General features: G+C 37.3%; 1 protein-coding gene across 3 annotated transcripts in view; it reads left to right on the forward strand.

The window, feature by feature from the left end:
* LOC306871406 (double C2-like domain-containing protein beta) overlaps positions 1–18,682 on the forward strand; it is a 301,845-nt gene that overhangs the window by 146,502 nt on the left and 136,661 nt on the right. For all 3 annotated transcript variants that reach the window (XM_079419309.1, XM_079419310.1, XM_079419311.1), the window contains exon 9: positions 14,799–14,984. In XM_079419309.1, the coding sequence (XP_079275435.1) occupies positions 14,799–14,984 (186 nt within the window). The remainder of the gene's footprint in view (positions 1–14,798; positions 14,985–18,682) is intronic.

The following is an 18,682-nucleotide window of genomic DNA, read 5'->3' on the forward strand; positions in this document are numbered from 1 at the left end:
ATAGCTGGACGCGGATGAGACCGGAAGCTAGACCCATAGAATTTAGAAATGGCTGCGCCCATTTTTACGGCAAGAAAAAAGTGGATAGAGATTTCCTGGGTTTCTTCTGCGGGGCGTATTTGGAGTTTCCGCGCAAGAACGCCCTCTGGCCTTCGGATAGAGAGTTACTGCTGATCACAGAACCGTGGGTCAATGAAAAATACGCATGACAGTCGCTGCTTCTGTCTAATTGTGATTTCGATTTCATTACGATTTATCGTGCAGCCCCACTTGTGTAGTGCAGTTTACGAGACAACAAATATACATTTTTAATCATTTTTACATAGTTTAAAAAAGAAAGTAAAAAAGGGAATTTTCTTTGGTATTACCCTACATTATTGCCTTCCCCCTCACACTGATCTCTCATTGCATAATGTTTATTGAAAATTAGACATAATGGCTATTCTGAAAGGGGAAAAAATCTATTAGTTTATAATTACCTTCCTCTAGGCAGATGCTATAAAGTTAGGGTATCTGTGTTCACGAAGTTGACTTCATCACCCGTGTTTGACATGCAGCTGAAGAAAAACACAAATTATGTTCCATATGATGTAATAAAAATGTTCTAAAAATAAGAAAAGATATGAACAGTCAGAAATTGACATCTTATTAGCATCTTGAATAGCCTAAGACTAAGAATAACCCATCTATAGTTTCTTTTTTTATACCTTATTGTTTGCAACAGCTATCTGTCTCACCTAGAGACGGATGTCAGTGATTGAATGTTAAAAGTAATGGCAGAGGTGAAATGTGGACGTGACCCTGTGTAAGTCACAACGCAGAGGTTGATGCATAATTAACATTGTCTTCAGTGACAGCTGACACTGGTGACGTCTGGAAATCACAAAATCCATGCCATTAAATACACCATCCAAAACTTAGATTATTCAAAATGTAACGTTAATAGTTTCAAGTTGGTGTTTTTAAGCATTTTAAATTTATTCCAAAATAATAACTTAAGGCAGTAACAATTTAAACAATATATTTTAGTTTGTTCAGCTATTCTTTTTTATTTTTGAATTTTTTGCACCGTCAGTCATCAAAGCTCTGTAAATATTGGTCACAGATATGGAAATTTACCTTAAATTTTACTAAGCTGATTACTCACTAAAAACTCCCACAGATCATGTTTTCAGGCCATTATATTTTATTAACGCCATTATATTTTTCATTCAGACTGAATCGTGAATGCGAACGAGCATGAGCACAAGAGGCGGGATTTATCGCATGAGCCAATCCCGCCAATCATAACCAGTCATATTCAATCATATTGCAATGGAGGCAGTGCCTCCACTCACATGACTTTTCCCCATTCGTTCTCAATTACTCACCACTAAACCCACCACATGCTTTAGAGGGTCTGTTAAAACTCAGTGGGCTCTGGGGAGGCACAACAGATACTGATTCCTGCTGTAACTTTACCCACTGGGGTCATTCTTGGTCGGTGTTTCTTTAGGAAAATGAGTGATTTATACTAGGGATGCAACGATACCATTTTTTCAGATCCGATCCGATCCTGAAAATTCTGAGTATCTGTCGATACCGATCCAATCCGATACCAGTGCAGTTTTTTTAAATCGATGTAGAATTTCTATACTTCTGTGTGTCTGTGTGTTACTCTTTTGTGTGTTAAACACAATCTACTACATATAGATAACATAATTTTTATGAAAAATAACAAATGAAAAAAATGTATAATCATAATATATGATAAAAAATACTATTATAAACTTGGTTTATAATACAGCAAAAGATACTCTAGAAAAATCATGGGTGCACAATAATTTTGTAAAACCTAGTGAAACATTTTTATTTACATTAAAAGTGAATAAGTGTAGGACTAAATCTGGTGAAATTATACACATTGCTCTTTAAATTGTTGTAAAATACATTCATGAAAAAACAAGCAAATGCATTTATATATAAATATATAGGCTACTATAAAATTAAAAGACATTTATTTTAAATCTATAGCACATTAATGAAGGCAGCAACATATGATAGATAGGACAGAACAAGAAAGACTGTTAATAATCTTTCATTGAGATTCAAGATTCTTTATTTGTCACATACACGATTATACAGAGTATAACCAGCAGTGAAATGTAGCAAAAGTATTATAATATGTAAGGCTCCCATATAGAGCAGCAGAAAGCGCTTGAAGCGACACGGAGTCACTGCGCGCAGCCCTCTGAGTCCGCATAGAAACGTTCAAAGTACAAAGGGAAGAGATATTGATGCGTAGTGTATTAAATCTGTGCGTAAGTTAATTAAGCCTTTTCTTTTAACCATTTTAAACCTGTACTGTAGTTTGCCTGTAGTAACCGAACGTGACACAGTTTGATTGCTGAATGGAGGATGACAGACAGCCGCGGCGGAGAGAAGAGTTTACCTGAACTTGAATTTAAAGACTTAAATATTCATCTGTACCTCAGATTAAACTATGGAACAGCTTCAGAACACTTGAAATATAGTGCACGAAAACTTTATGGTGCTTTATAATGTTTTTGTGCCTTTCGTGGGGCTCAACAATAACACCGAATAGTATACGCACAATATCGGATTTGGATCGGTCTCGTCTGACCGATACCCGATCCGCATAAAATGACCGTATCGGATCGATGCATCCCTAATTTATACTCTTTAATGTCTTATTTTGTAATATTTGCATTGTTTTATTTTTGCTCTAGATTTTTTTTTCATCCAATTTTTAAGGAGGCACTGCCTCAATTGCCTCCTCAGAGGAAACGCCCGATACATACACGCGCGCGCACACATACACACACCCACCCACAACCATTATGCACATATATTCCTGCCTTCAACTTAGTGATTTCACCTCTTTTTTTCTTCTTTTCTTTTCTTTCCTTTCATTCTGTTCATTCATTCATTCGTGAATCATTCATCATAAACACTGTTCTTGACCCATAATTGCGTTGCAGATGTTTAAGGTGAGATGTCAGGGTGAGATCAATCTTTGGGTTGCTGTATGTTCACAACCCCTCAGTAAACCTTGGTGCCCTCACCCTGTCTCATTAGAAATGCAGAGAAACAAGACTTCAGTCAATAGAGGCTCCTGACATAAACTCCTTACATCTTACATCAGAGACAAAACACTGTTATTTGAGATTTCACAGCTTTTTAGTTTCACTTCTTTAGTCAACACCAATATTACTATTTTATTTGCAACTCCCTTGCAAACACCCTAGTTATTTTTTTTACTTGATTTTATAACATGCAATAAAACTTTAAAATCTCTGTTGTCTTATCCATAGTGTATCCACAGAGTAAAAAAGAAAATAATGTGGAGTTTGTAAAGAATTCAACAGACAGCAGAATGATGTTTTGCTGTCAGGCTGCTGTGAATAAACATCCATCACGTCGCTCAGGCCCGTGAACAAAATGAATAATTCAGTTCTGCACTTATTCACATTTTAAAATGCTCAGTAAGCCTTGCTGCGTCCACAGATATTCAGTATTGCACCTCTCTCCAACTTTCTGTTGTTATCTGAGAAAGTGTTGTTCTGGAAGAGGGGCGTTTCTCAAACACAAATGTTTTGATTCCTCGTTTCTTTTGACAGTCTGCCGCGCTCTGCGTGCACATTTGCATATACCATTGCACTTGATGAGACAATCCTGAACCTGCAAGGGGAATCATTTTCTGGATCGCAGACATCATACAATCCTTGACTCGATTTCATCTGATTCTACCCCATGACCGCACCCTGTGAAATTACATTGACTTTGTAATCCCCCTCTAGTGTGACATCTGTGGGCTGCCCATGATCCGACAGTGTTTCCCAGGCAGCTCTGCTGGTAATCTCGATAATCAATCAAACCTCACTTCATTCTCACAGACTTTTTTTTTTTCATTAAAAAAAAACTACTCTAATTCATCAGCAGGGAGCAAAAAGCTTTTTCTCAACTCATAAAAATTGTATCATCCTCATCGACGCCTGTCAGATATTCAGCACTCTCCTAAGTCATTATTGGCTTTTTGGACCCACAGCTTGTTGGCTTCAGAAATATCCCACCAAAGAAACTCTGTCTTGACACAAATGCCATTTGTGGTATGAAACTTTTCAGTCATGCATGAACATCATTCTATATCAACCCCAAATCTGAAGCCTTGATCAATATAATTAATCTTTCAGCTGAGTTCTGTAGAAACTTTTTTTTCTCCTTTTATAGCGCAGCTCTGAAGCATGGTGCAAAGTGATTTGTGCCATCTCGGTCTGAAAAGTAGATAAATTGGGCTACCTGGTTCATTTAGGAGAGAACGACTGATGAAAATGAATGATTTTGCTGAATAGGTTTTTGAACTCTTCTATGAGGTGTTGGTTATGATAAGACCGACTTGCTGAACATCACTGAGTTGTGCGGTGGTTGACTGTGAAATCATTGTGTTCGTTCCATCAGCGTTTGTAACTGCAGACTCAGCATCACAGAGGTATGGAATCTTTACCCAATCCACAGGCTCCGGCGAAAGACTTAGCCAATACTGAAGCATAAATATTTCTCTGTATGATGTACCAACTCAAAGATAATTAACGTTTCCAATCCTTTAGCACTTCCTTATTGATTGCGACTTTGGATTTTTGTGGGCAAAAAATGGGAGAGCAACATATAATGTCTGATATAAATACTGACTGTCTTCAGAAATATTTTGATGGCATTTACATGTTTTTACATGGCATTTACATGTTTGTAGCAATACGGTCTGTTTAAAATGAAAAAATATATTTCCTGTTGTACCAACTCTTCACTTGTTTAAATATTTTTGGAGCAGTCAGTCCTGAAGTGAAGTGACATTCAGCCAAGTATGGTGACCCATACTCGGAATTCGTGCTCTGCATTTAACCCATCCAACGTGCACACACACAGCAGTGAACACACACACACTGTGAACATACACCCGGAGCAGTGGGCAGCCATTTATGCTGCGGCGCCCGGGGAGCAGTTGGGGGTTCGGTGCCTTGCTCAAGGGCACCTCAGTCGTGGTATTGAGGGTGGAGAGAGCACTGGACATTCACTCCCCCCACCTACAATTCCTGCCGGCCGGAGACTCGAATCCGCAACCTTCGGATTACAAGTCCGACTCTCTAACCATTAGGCCACAACTTCCCTGCAACACAAGAAATGGATACAATGGGATGGAAAATTTGTACACATTTTATTTAGCAATTTTACCAGTTTTAAGGGAAAAAATACATTTGAATTATTGGTGCTAATAATTCAAAATACATTTGAATTATTGGTGCAAACAACCCCAAATTGAGGGGACTCCCAGAGTGGCAAGCTTGTTGACACAGGGTCACTTCAAAATATAGAACATTTTTGTACTTTTTTATTAGTGTAGCATTGTTTCTCCAGAACTTTCAGTATGTTTCAGGGCAATTTATTGTGTATCCAGAGGAAAGCTTTGACATATCTCAAAATGATAGAGTGTCACATTGTATGATTGTATTTTAGATATGTGAAGTGCAATTTTTCATTTTCTGACATTTATAATAACAAAGACTGATAAGTCATACAACAAATACCTTACAAAATCAAAAGAAAACAATATCTGTTTTATAAGCTATGGGATTTTTATATAATCATAAATCATTGGCATTTTTCACACCTTTGCCTTTAGAAAACTCAGGAACAATGGCTTTTATGTAATTTTAAAGGAATGCTTTAAAAATTAATGTAAAACTATTTCTTTCAACTTTAGAGTACAGCAGCAGAGTGATTTTATTGCTGTTAGTTTATGGATATAGGGTGAAAAATAGAAGTAAAAATAGTAGAAATGTGGTGTATGCTGATATACTGAATATAGATGCTCTCCATAGTCAGCCATATAAATGTAACTGTTTGTAAAAGGTGGACTTTAGTGTTTGTTATAATTTTCTTCTTCTAGAATGTTTCTTTATCCTAAAGCAGTTTAGGCATCAGAGACCGTAAGTAAGTGTAACAAAGTTTTACAATAGATGTTTTGGTCATTATCTCCACACATTTACTCATTTTCGCTCAGGGCGTTATTTCATAGTTTTTCTCAATTGTAATGAAGAGAAAATTTGTTTCATGGTGTTTTAAGAATAGTTAAAGGCATTGACCATAATGATTCTGATGACTGTACTAAAGAGAGAGATTGTAATGTCATGAAGTTCAATAACATTGACAGTTTAATTTGAATAGCAATGTTTACTATGGTTTTTGCTGCCATTATCCTCTGGCTGGCATATATTTACATACTTGTTTATGTGTACAAGTTCACTGTGTAGAAAAAGAGCAGTTTGGACATTCTAACAAATATCCTGTCTCTCCAATGATCGAAAATAAAATACATACTTGATAAACAAAGCATTATCATCCTGCAATCCTCCCCTCAGAAAACTATTCATATCTGCAACACTGCTGGCTAATATTTTTGCCTGCATCTAAATAAACTCAATAAGGGCAAATTGGGATTTTGTTGGCATTGCATCCATCTGATATTCAGCATTTATGTTTTTAAAGCATTCATAAGCAGAATAATGTAAATATTTATGAATGTAGAGCTTGCAGACGAGCTGTATTTTGAGGTGTTTTGGATGCTGCTGTGCCTCCATTGAAATCTGTTCTTTGAAGATTTTTCTTTTAGCTGCAAGAGTGAATTTTGAGTGTGGCAGTTATTTAATTAGAGGTGCTTGGGTTGCTATTGCTACTGTTAAGTTGTCAACTTGTTGTGGAGAGATGTGTTATTACTTCTATAAGTGATCAGATTTATGATTTCCACCTAAACATTCCACACATTGCATTAAAGAAAAAACTGGAGCCATATTTAGTGTTTAGAATACCACAGACTTGGGGGTGGGCTTTTTTGACTTGAACCAATAAGCAAACATATTTTTTTCTCTCTCTCTCTCTCACTTTTCAAGCCTGGAGTTGTTATTGTTGGACTGGAGACATGCTGATTCCACACCCGAAGCTCTGTAGACATTTCCAGGCTCTGTCAATAGATTGACTCTGCAGGGCCACAGGTGTCATTGACTTGATCAGCAATCTACAAGCTCTCTAGAAACAATGGATTTTCCTGCATAATGAACAGAGGCTCATATTTTAACATATCATAAATTGGTTTTCCGTAGGCTCCATTTTCAATACTACATAACTTTCACATAATTGCACAGTTATTTAACTTTTGTTTTACAGTTTATTCTACATAATGTAACTAAAGATTCTCTTAAATGCATGACATTTAAAATCTGAGATTCTTTTATGTTTTACAAGAAAAAATTATCTTTTGAATGACAAGACAAGAAGCAATCAAAAATTATTGCATTCTTTTGTTTAACCAAAATGGATAATGCAAGGTCTTTTATTTTTATATATAGTTTGCCTTATTTAATCAAATTCATTTCATTTTATTCTACAGGGCTATTGAATGCTTGAACTTGAATGGCTGTCGAACATTCTAAGGTGTGCAGTTATTTTCAGGGAATTGCATGGCTAAAGCAGTTCCAGGGAGGTCTTGACCGCATTACATACCCAAATCACTTTGCCAAATGATTTCAGTTATTTCAGTTCCTTACAGCCTAAAACAGCAAATGAACCAAAACCCAGAATGACACTAAGCATGCGTGACGCTTATGTCCTATGTCATCCGCCGGAACGGCTTGCACAGAAAATGTTTTTGTCATCATTTACTCACCCTCATGTCGTTCCAAACCTGTATAAATTTCTTTATGTTGAACACAAAAGAAGATATTTAAAAAAAAATTCAAGAACCAAAGTTGTTGGTCCCCATTGACTTCCATAGCAGGGAAAGAAATACTATGGAAGTCAGTGGGGACCATCAACTGTTTGATTACCAGCATTCTTCAAAATATTTTCTTTTGTGTTCAACATAAGAAAGAAACTTGTACAGGTTTGGAATGACATGAGGGTAAATGATGACAAAATTTTTGTTTTGAGGTGAACTGTTCCTTTAAGAGAGCCGGTTTTTAAAGGAATAGTTCACCCAAAAATGAAAAATCAAAACTGTTTGGTTACCAACATTCTTAAAAATATCTTCTTTTGTGTTCTGTTACAAAAAAGGCAATTATGTTTGGAACAACATGCAGATGAGTAAAACATGACAGAATTCTTATTTTTGGGTGAACTATCCCTTTAAATTCTTAGCTCTGCTCAACCCTGGTGGGTATGTCTCTCTTGCCTGTGGAGCTGCTGTTTTGTTAATGTTCTGGGCTCGGTCTTAATGCAAAACCTCTTAGTGAGGTCAGCCACTTCCTCCCTGTGTGCCGTTTCATCACTGCTTATCAGCCCAATTACTGTGCTTCTATCAGTCAATTTGATATGTTGCTGTACGGTTTAGGTTAAGTAACTACGGCCAAGAGCAGAACCCCTCAAGAGCGCCAGTGTTAATAGTCCACTTAGAGCAGGTTGTATTACCCATTTGGATCACTTGTCACATGCAGTGGCAAGACAGAGGCAGTACCCATTAGGGGGATCAATTCATTTGAAAGTGCAGCCCTCATCAGTAAGTCCTAACCAGCAGTCTTGGCATCCTAAATAAACATGGACTGTGTCTGGGGAGTCCAAGATAAAGCTAATTTGAGTTTGTCTGAGCACTTTTTAACCACAGTAGAGATTAAAATGTGAATATCTCTCATCCTTTGTACTACTGAGTCTTGTTTGGGATCATTGCTTGTCTCGTAGGATCTGCATTCATCTATCAAGCTTCATTTGACATCTGTTCTCCTCCCTGCATCCAGCGCTTCAGGCTATTACAGTGTAAAACCCTAATGTGCCACATGCTGCAGTCATAAATATCTATTCACAGATATGGAGCCTGTTGCATTCTCATGTGCACAGAAAAGAGTTGATTGCCAATGACAGTTGCAGGGTACGGAGGATCAAATCTAAAGGTTCATAATATAGGTGGATTGTTTTGCATATCTCATTCCAACCGTGAACTGACAGCTGTGTAGCTGTGTTCTTAATGTTGTAACATTAAAATTTAATAAATAGTTTATCCAAAAATAAAAATTTGATAAATTTATCCTCAGGCCATCCAAGATGTAGAGGAGTTTGTCTTTTCATCAGAACAGATTTGAAGAAATTTAGCATTGCATCGCTTGCTCGCTAATATATCCTCTGCAGTGAAGGGGTGCCATTAAAGTGAGAGTTCATACAGCTGATAAAAACCTCACAATAATCCATAAGTAATCCAAACAACTCCACCCCACCAGTTTGCATCTTGTGATGCAAAAAGCTGTGCGTTTATAAGAAACAAATCCATCCTTAAGTTGCTTCCAATCAAAATACGATTCATTTGTCCATAATATGGCATTTTCCAGCGAAAAAGTCGTCTCAACTGAATGAGGAGAGAAATATGCACAAATCAAGCACTGTCTAATCCAAAATCCAAAACAATTCAAACAAATGTGCCAGTGGATTTTGATGGGGGATGGACTTTTTCCACTAGAGGAAGAATTATTATGGATTATGGACTCTGGGCTGGTATTTTGGCCATAGCGACAGATTAAAATGCTTTAATATTGGGTTTGCTTCTTATGACCACATACTGGATTACTTGTGGATTATTGTGATGTTTTTATCAGCTTTTTTTTATCAGTTTTTATCAGTTTGGACTCTCATTCTGACGGCACCCATTCACTGAAGAGAATCCATTGGTGAGCAAGTGATATAATGCTAAATTTCTCTAAATAAATTCCAATGAAGACGCAAACTCATCTATATTTGGCCTGAGTGTGAGAGAATTTTCAGCAAACCTTGATTTTGGTGTGGATATAATTTTTTTCATGCTTATTAAAGTCAAAATATGATTTAATATTGCTTAAACAACCTTTAATACAATCATTTTTAAACATCATATTTCACAATCACAATTTCAGTAATATGTTTTGACTTGGTTCTGTTTAAACGCTTCTCTTTTATCATGGTAAATTTAATTTGATCTTGTGCTACTGAGTTAAATTGGCTGCTCCACTGAAACATTGTAGTACAAGTGTAATTTATCCTCTCAGCAGGTAAGGACTATTCAAAGATGATGTTTTCTGTTAACTGCTCCTTTAAAGGGCATCTCCTTGACAAACTCCTAATGGCTGGTTTATTAATTAACAGCACATTTATGAATATAGTATTTCAGATTCACAGCAAATTTCTTCCGTGCACCTTAAAATGTAGAATACTATTTATTAATGTAATTTAAACACATTAGTTTTGTATTTGAATAATGTATAATGCTTGACTATTTTGGCCTTTGCCGATGTTAATCACTTTAATAAATTCCGTCAAGTAATCCTGTATCACAGTTTGTAAGCATTTTAATTTACATGAAATAATAATCCGTTAATCATTAGGTAATGCTTAACTTCATTAGTAAATATTAACATGTACATTATCTCCTATTTCTACCTGTGTGAATATATATAAACTAATGATCTGTTAAGCATTATAATGTTTGTTAATGATTTATTAATGAAAGTTATTAAAGTGTTATGTTTACCATTTGTAAAGTGAATGTGTCTGACAGCTCGTTTTGCTGTTTGAAACTGCAAACTGTAGTGTCTTACCATATTATTTTAATGTATAATCTTAATTATGAACACACTGGTATCAAATAGTTTTGCAAATAGTTTTACCCGTTTACTGTGCTTTGTTATTCTTCTCGTTAATTCCCTACAGCAACTAATGAACTGGAAGTCTCTCGCATTCACAGAAAACTAGCTTCCACATTGAAAAATATGGTGGACAGCATTTACACATTTATTTCTCTATTTTTTGTAGCATATAGACAGACAGATATCTGCAGACACTATCAACCCTTAAAGAGAAAACCTGATCCATAAGTGTCAGAGCTAAAAATGTCTATTTAATCTTTTATTTGGCTGCTTTCAAGAGTGAATCATTTTTTTGCCATTTCACCACCCTGTTGAATGTCACAGGTTCAGTCAAAGACCTGAACATGAACTCTGCATCCAAAAAAAAAAACAAATAGTGAAGGAATGCATTTTGAAATCTCACTGATGCTACCAAACTCTTCTTGAACAACTTGAAACAGAGGCGAATAAAGTGAAATAAAAGAATGGGAGTAGTTCCTCTTGGTACTTGTGTATATGTTAATAATGGCATCCTGAGCAGTTTGTACGTTTCGCCTCTGCAGTTCTCCTCCTGTCATTTTTAGAACAGGTGAGAGCAAATCCAAGAGCTCTTCTGTGAGCTGCACAACCTCATATTATATGGCCTATTTCTCCCCTCTGTGAATTTGTATGTGAGTGCTCCATCACCAGTGATAGAGTGGGAAATCTGCAATTCACCCTATATACTTTTTAGGGTTTTTTATATATATATATATATATATATATATATATATATATATATCACCACCACTATGAGTCTGGAAGATTGATAATAATAATAAAAAGAAGCAGTGTACATACTGTATTCTTTTCATCAGCCTATTATGATTCTTTGAGAAACAGCAAGAATAAAAGTGTCTTTTACCTTCTTACAGAAATGTCACTACCCATGAACTTTGTCTTGAATGGACTTCCTGTTTCATATTTGGTCTGTATCTGTCTCCAAAAGTTCCCTCATCACACTGGAGCCTCATAGGAATGACATTTGATCTCGGCCAAGGGCCGGAGCAGCCAGTATCCACTAACCCATTTTATCCTCTGATTACAGCGGCCAGATTGGATTAAGAACCATGCCCTTAAAGAGCCATTATGGACAGGCCAAGTTATGAATTGCACGTGGAGAGCCAGAAAGAGAACGAGAGAGCTAAAAATGAGAAATTAACTAAAAGTGCACTGCTATTTTCTGCAGATTTTTGCATTACAGTGGCTCGCGTCATATCGCATTTCAGATATTTTTGTGTTTTTAAAGTGCATACTTTGCTAAGAGGAAAGCTCAAACCTGACCGAGCTGGTCTGTTTCACTGGTTGTAAAGAGTGTTTCAGCACTTGTCAAGGTGAGAGCATCTAAGACTGGCATAAACCAGATGAGACTAGCAAATCATTTAGCCCTTTTTTTCCCACCAGGGCTGAGACATGTTTGTCACATTAGAAATATTTAAGAGGTGTCTCTCCTGTAGCGTCTGTGTTTGAATGATATTTTCTGGAAAGTGCTAATCACTTTCTGTGGCAGTAGAACATTCTGTCAGCATGAATGAGATTTTGAATTTATGACCAAAGAAATGCATCACTTTTTACATCATTAAAGTTATTTAAACAATTTTCTGGCTGACTTTATATCAGCAAATTTACATAATAAAATGCTTGTTCAATAGCACCCCATTTGGGTACTTTTGTTCCCCAGGAAAATAACTAGGATTATAAGACTTGGCTTCTCGCCTACATTTGCTGTGTACTATTTTTCTAGCCTTCACTGGGTAACATTGTTCACAGCTATGTTTCTGTGCCAGACATTAGAATCTATAAATTAATAACCTGCACATTATCAGCATGACAAATGGTAGCAGCTGTGCTACTTTTCTTGTGAAGCACTCTTTGGAGGTAATCAAACTTTTTCTGCCTTTTTCTTTCTTTTTTTCTTTCTTTTTTAACCATGAGTCTTCCGGAAGCACAAAAGAAAGGATCTCCAGAAGGAATAACGGAAATAGACAGAAAATAATGAGCTTCGCTCTCACTAAGTGTTTTCCGCTGAAGAATTGCAACGAGCATGGGGGCGACTCCTTAATTATAAGAGTAAATGAATTGCCAGGTTTTGTTTCCTAATGATACCATGTGGGAAATGGCAAACATTCAGATCTAAATTATTAACGACCATTTCAAACCATGATTAAATAGCATCATGCTATATCCTATGTATATCCCTCACCATCATTCATTATTCTCCTCATTCTTCTTCCCTTGTTAAAAGCGACACCGTCAGTCAAGAGCGCTGCATTGTCATTTTGTCTAGGTCCCTTAAGAGAGAGCATCAAGATTACTCAATGTTTTCACTATAGATCTTTGCTATTGTACAATGTGAAAATGGCTTTTGCCTGTAATTTATCATAGCTTTTATTGAATTGCCCCCTGCTAGTTTTCATAAAGCAACAGAGCACTGATGCAATTTTCCCAGTAAATGTCTCTACCGTCATTATTTGTCATGACACAGAAATCAGTTTAAATGAAGTTCATGTAGATAAGTGTTATGAATACAGTGACCCTATAGACTGTTTTGCCACTCTTAAAAATGCCTGAAAGCCAGAATATTAGAACACCAATTTCAATTCTTGAAAAATTCTTAAGTTCTCAAATATATTCTTAAGAACATCTTAATTTTTTTCTTAAGAAGAAAATGACAGTCTAAACTCACACTTTGTCTTTTTGCACTTCCTGCAGATTACCCTAATAATCATAGTAAGCACACACACTCTTTTTGTCACGATTTTGTCTGGCACTCAGCTTTACATTTTTGTCTTAAGAACAATCTTAAGAAAAAAGATAAGAATTTTCTTAAGAAGAATGTTTGGGAATACAAAATATTCTTAACTTTTTTCTTAAGTTAAAAAATAAGAAGAAAATGGCAGTTAAGAAGAAATTTCTTCTTAAGAATGTTTCATGAATCCGCCCCAGATCAAGCCAATTAGCAACAAGTTGCTAAATGTTAACTCTTTAGCCTGTTATATGCTTGCAAATTGAAATTATCTCATTTACTCATCCTTGTTCCAAAGCGATTTGCGATTGTGCGACTTGCTTTACTCTGTGGAACACAAAATAAAAAAAATGTAATACATTAAAAGTCATTCCTTTTCATTTTCTGTAGAAGAAAGAAATTCATAAAGGTTTAGAACGACATGCGGTGAAGTAAATAATATCAGAATTTTAATTTTGGGTGAACTATCCTTTTAATATTCATACATGCACATATGCATTACACTATCTGTAAATTACAAATACTGGATTAAAATGCATTATAAATAATGAATTTCTTCTTATCTACCTTTTGCTTTTACCCCATTGTACTATTTGAATTGCTGGATGGATGTATAACCCGGCACGTGTGACTTTAGGCATTTAGCAGCTGTTGCTGGTAATTGTGCTGGAGTTTAGCACATGCCGCGCTCGTCTGCAATGGTGGTTCAGTCAGAAGCTAGACTGAAGGGAGAGGAGGAACACAGAGATAACCCAGCCGCTCTCTCTCTAACAGATGGACTAATAGCATAATTAAGTAGCCGCGCGCCCGGTTCCTGTTTACCGTCATGTTGCTAAGCAATGACATCAGCCAATCCCTCCGTATAATCCTGCCCCCTCCCTCTCTCTCCCTCTCTCTCTATCTCTCCCACATGCATTCATCCCGGTAACAGTCTTAGCGTGCTGTAGTGGTCTGAGCACAGGCAGACGGCATGACCACAGTGTGCTGGAGCAGCCCACAGCCTCTCATGTAGCCCACCGCTGCGATTGCAAACTCACACACACATGCACTTACACACCAAGACACGCTCAGTTGCTCTTCAGGGACACTAAGAGATTACCAGAGCAAAGAAGATTTGACTTTTGAAGCTTGTTTTTTTTTTTTTTTTTTTTCATTTTCTTTATTTCTTCTTTTTTTTTTTTTTTTACCACCCGCCCTTTGCCGGGTTCAGGAGTGGTGGCACATCCTCAAAAGGGCTGCATGAATGACACAACGCAAAGGCGAGAAGACGACCATCAGCATCCAGGAGCACATGGCCATTGATGTATGTCCAGGTCCCATTCAGCCCATCAAGCAGATATCTGACTATTTCCCCCGTTACCCACGGGGTCTCCCCCCCACAGCTCCCCCGGCCCTCAGCCGCGCCGGCTCCCTGCGGAGCACCTCTACCAGCCAGAAGTCGGAGAGCCCAGCCACGGACCCCAAACGGGATGAGGATGACCTGGACCAAGCCTTTGGTGCCACCGCACTCGTGGCCAGCAAGAAAGAGGAGGAGCCGGACGTGGAAGGCTACGATTCGGACGACTCCAGTGAGTAGTTGTTTCTTATTCTTTGTGCCACTCTAGAATTGACAACTGTTGCCTCAGATTCCTCTGCCTGTTTGTTTTCACTCACATGTATGAATGGAGCTCCATGTAATGGCAGCTCTGATTGAATTCTTGGAAATGGTTTATTTAGCATGTGATTATTTGGGTTCAGACAGACAACGTATTGAAGGGGCACATGGGTTACGTCAAGCCTTTCCCTATTCTGTGCTTTTTTGTGTTTGTTCCATTGATCGACTCATCTTTAAAGTGATTCTTGTGGGCATCAGGTGCGAGTCATCCGTTCCTGTTGTATATCTATATCTGTAGAGCTCTTGTCTGTCCCAGATGTAAATCCTATTATGGACCTCTGCCTGCCTCTCTGTTTGGAGTCCGGTTTTCAATCATAGCAGCCTGTAGACTAGATTAGATAGAGCCCTGCGGTCTCATGTGGTTATTTTATTATTATCGTTCTGTCTTAGATGGGGTTAATCCATACTGTGCTGAGCTCGACGTGTGTGCCTGAGCATGTGTGCTGGTGGAAAAACAAGTGGCTATAACGATGCAACAATGGGGTCTGGATCTAATCCCGGGCGGCTCTGGCATATCATGCAATGATCTGTTACTGACAGATGTTAACCTTTGACCTTCATGCAAGACCAAGAGTGAGCTGCACAGTGCAAATCATTTTCTAAATCAATATTTTGTTGCTTCAGTGAAATATCTAAGCATCCTTAAAATTTGATTGAATTACCTGAGAAGCAAAAGCAGTCTGTTTTAGTTTCAGTGCACCCTCTGTAAATTTTATTCAAAAGGAATAGTTTACCCCAAAATAAAAATTCAACCTCATGTTGTTCCGAACCTGTATAACTTACTTTCTTATGTGGAACCCAAAAGAAGATATTTTGCCATGAAAGTCAATGGGGTACAAAACAACACTGATCCCCATTGACTTCCATTGTATGTACCCAAAAACACTTGAGACATTTCTCAAAATATCCTCTTTCAGTTATACAGATTGAAAACTACATGAGGATTGATGGATAACAACAACAAGGAATCTGTTGCATGTTAACTGCCCAAAGATTATCTGAAGTGCATCTTTGTCCTAGTGTAATTGTACGCTTTGCTGTCAACCACAGTAATCAATATCAATCGCTCATACGCAACAATCTGCCACAGGTTGACGAAATGTGCCGGCTGATATAACCAGTCCTTCACCTTTCATGAGGCAGGGTGGTGCATGTAGATATGCTGTATCTGTGAGTGTGATCGTAAAAGCAGAGGATCGTGGGACTGCGGTCTGGTGCGCCTGTGTTTTATGATGATAGATTAGCATGGAGCTATTGTGCTGTGATTCATCGGCGTGTCGCTCTAAATCATAACCCTCTTCCTGTTCTCTCGATCTCGCCTGTTGTCTGAATCACAATGCACATATTATTTGCACAACAGAAAGACAAATTAAATCCTAACCTGACATGTTTATGTGACTCATGAAACACAAATAAGCCAATTATACTAATTTGCCAGAGCATTTAAAGGTTTGAATGTCTCACGGGGAGTTTAGCAGAGTAAGTTAGAGGAAGAAAATTGTCTGTGAGGGAACAAACTTGAGGCTTTGCTAATGCAACAGATGGATTACAAGGAACTTCCACAAACATGGCGATGGCGTCTCTTCGGCTCTGCCGACAAACCATTTATGAGTTGAGTACTACAGGACAGATTGCAAACAGAGCAGTCTTCTGTTTCAGAGCTTAATTAAGAGCCAGATCCAAACAAAATTGGACTTGAATTTTAGCTGAGGACTTTTGTCAGTTGCAAACATACAACTGGTTGCTTCATCAGTACATAGTATCCAAGCTGGGAAGAATTAAAAATAAAATGATGAATTCCCATTAGGCTTCAAAGCCCCTTACTAAATACCACCTGTTTGTCACTCATGCTGAAAGCCTCACTGACCTCTCAACTTGAATTAACTAAACACAGATGCTTTGGGAAAAACAAGCCACTTTGACTGATGCAATCCACAAAATACCCATGAGTACCTGTGAGCTCTGTACCAGGGAGGCAGCTCCTTTGGGTTGTGTACCCCTGGTGGTTTTTATACACGGCTAAGTGTCATATTCCTGACGGTATTTTACAAGAACAGTCTTCAGATCTTCAGTCAAATGGGGCGTTCACATCTACATCCTTTTGAACTGACCAGCAGTCATTTGTTTTGAATGGCAGTTACTGGATAGTTCTGCATCCAAACGCATTGGTTGAGCCATGTTGGGTTGCTCAACCAAATAAGTCCAATTCTCGCTATTACAAACCGTTCACTACGACTTTTGCCTTAATAAACACCTAATTTGCTGCTTATTAATAGTTAGTAAGGTAGTTATTAAGTGTAGTATAGGGTAGGATTAGAGATGTATAATATGGTCACGCAGATTAATAGTGAGAATTGGTCCCTATACTAAAGTGTTACCCATTTTCTTGTCCTTTTCTTTTCCCTCCCTGTTCCTTTCTTTTCATTTCATCTTTATTTTACTTTCCATTGACTGTTCCTTTTCTTTTCCCGTCCTTTGCCTTCAACTTTCTTTTCCCTTCCCTTTGTGGATCGAGTGGATAGATCATGGTCTGTCTTCCTAAAAGTCCCATCTCCGTGGCTAGCATTGACGGAGTTGTCTTGTTTTTGTGTTGTTTGTCACATCTCTGTGTGTTTTCAGAGAACTTGCTGACAGATTGACAGATGCAGTTGTTGACAGAGTGAAGAGTGGAAACATGCCATACAGTACATGGGTTTCAGAGATCATTGACAAAATGAGCTTTTTTAACAATAGAAAGCAACACAAAGTAGAAATACAGCTGTATTTCTACAATCTTTTGATAATGCTTAAGGGAAGTCAAGCTATGAATGGAACTTACATGTTACTTACATTTGTCTCTGCATATTAAGATGGAACTGGAGAATATTAAAGGGTTAGTTCATCCAATAATGAAAATGTACTCATTTACTCACCCTCATATCATTCCAAACTGATAAGACTTTTGTTCATCTTGAAAATATGAATGAAGATATTTATAATGAAGCCTGAGATTTTTCTGTTCCTCCACTATAAGTCCACACAACCAAAACTTGATTTTAAGTTCAAGTCAAAAAGTTCATGACAACGTTGTAAAATTAATCCATATGAATCAAGTGGTTTAATCCAAGTTTGAATAGTTTGTTCCCTTTATATGATGAACAGATTTAATTTAGGCTTTTATTCTTTTATACACATACATAGAGCACATCAAGTTTGGTGAACGTAAGCTTCATGTGAGAACCAGTGAATTTTGTGTGTCAAGCAAGCATGTTTGAGTTTTCACAGGAACCAATGAAGTCAGTTTACCATTTTAGATGTGCTCTACAATATTAATGTGCGTAACTTTTTTTTTTTTTTTTTGAATATCATCTGTCTTTTGAAAATGAACGAATGAATGAAAAGTCCTATGGGTAAACTAACACTTTATATAACACATAAATAGTGATGCTCGTCTGATGCATGTGGATACAGCTGTTAGCAACCAACAGTACAGCATGTTGACCTCCAGAGATTTAATTACTGTCAGTGTTAATGCACCTTTCAGCTGCAGACATAACACAAAACAGCAACTCTACAACTTTTCACTTTTCAGAGGCAACACAAATGGTAAATTTAAATAAAAAAAATTCTCTG

This window comes from Barbus barbus (assembly GCF_936440315.1).
Source record: "Barbus barbus genome assembly, chromosome: 6".
Taxonomy (NCBI): Eukaryota; Metazoa; Chordata; class Actinopteri; order Cypriniformes; family Cyprinidae; genus Barbus; species Barbus barbus.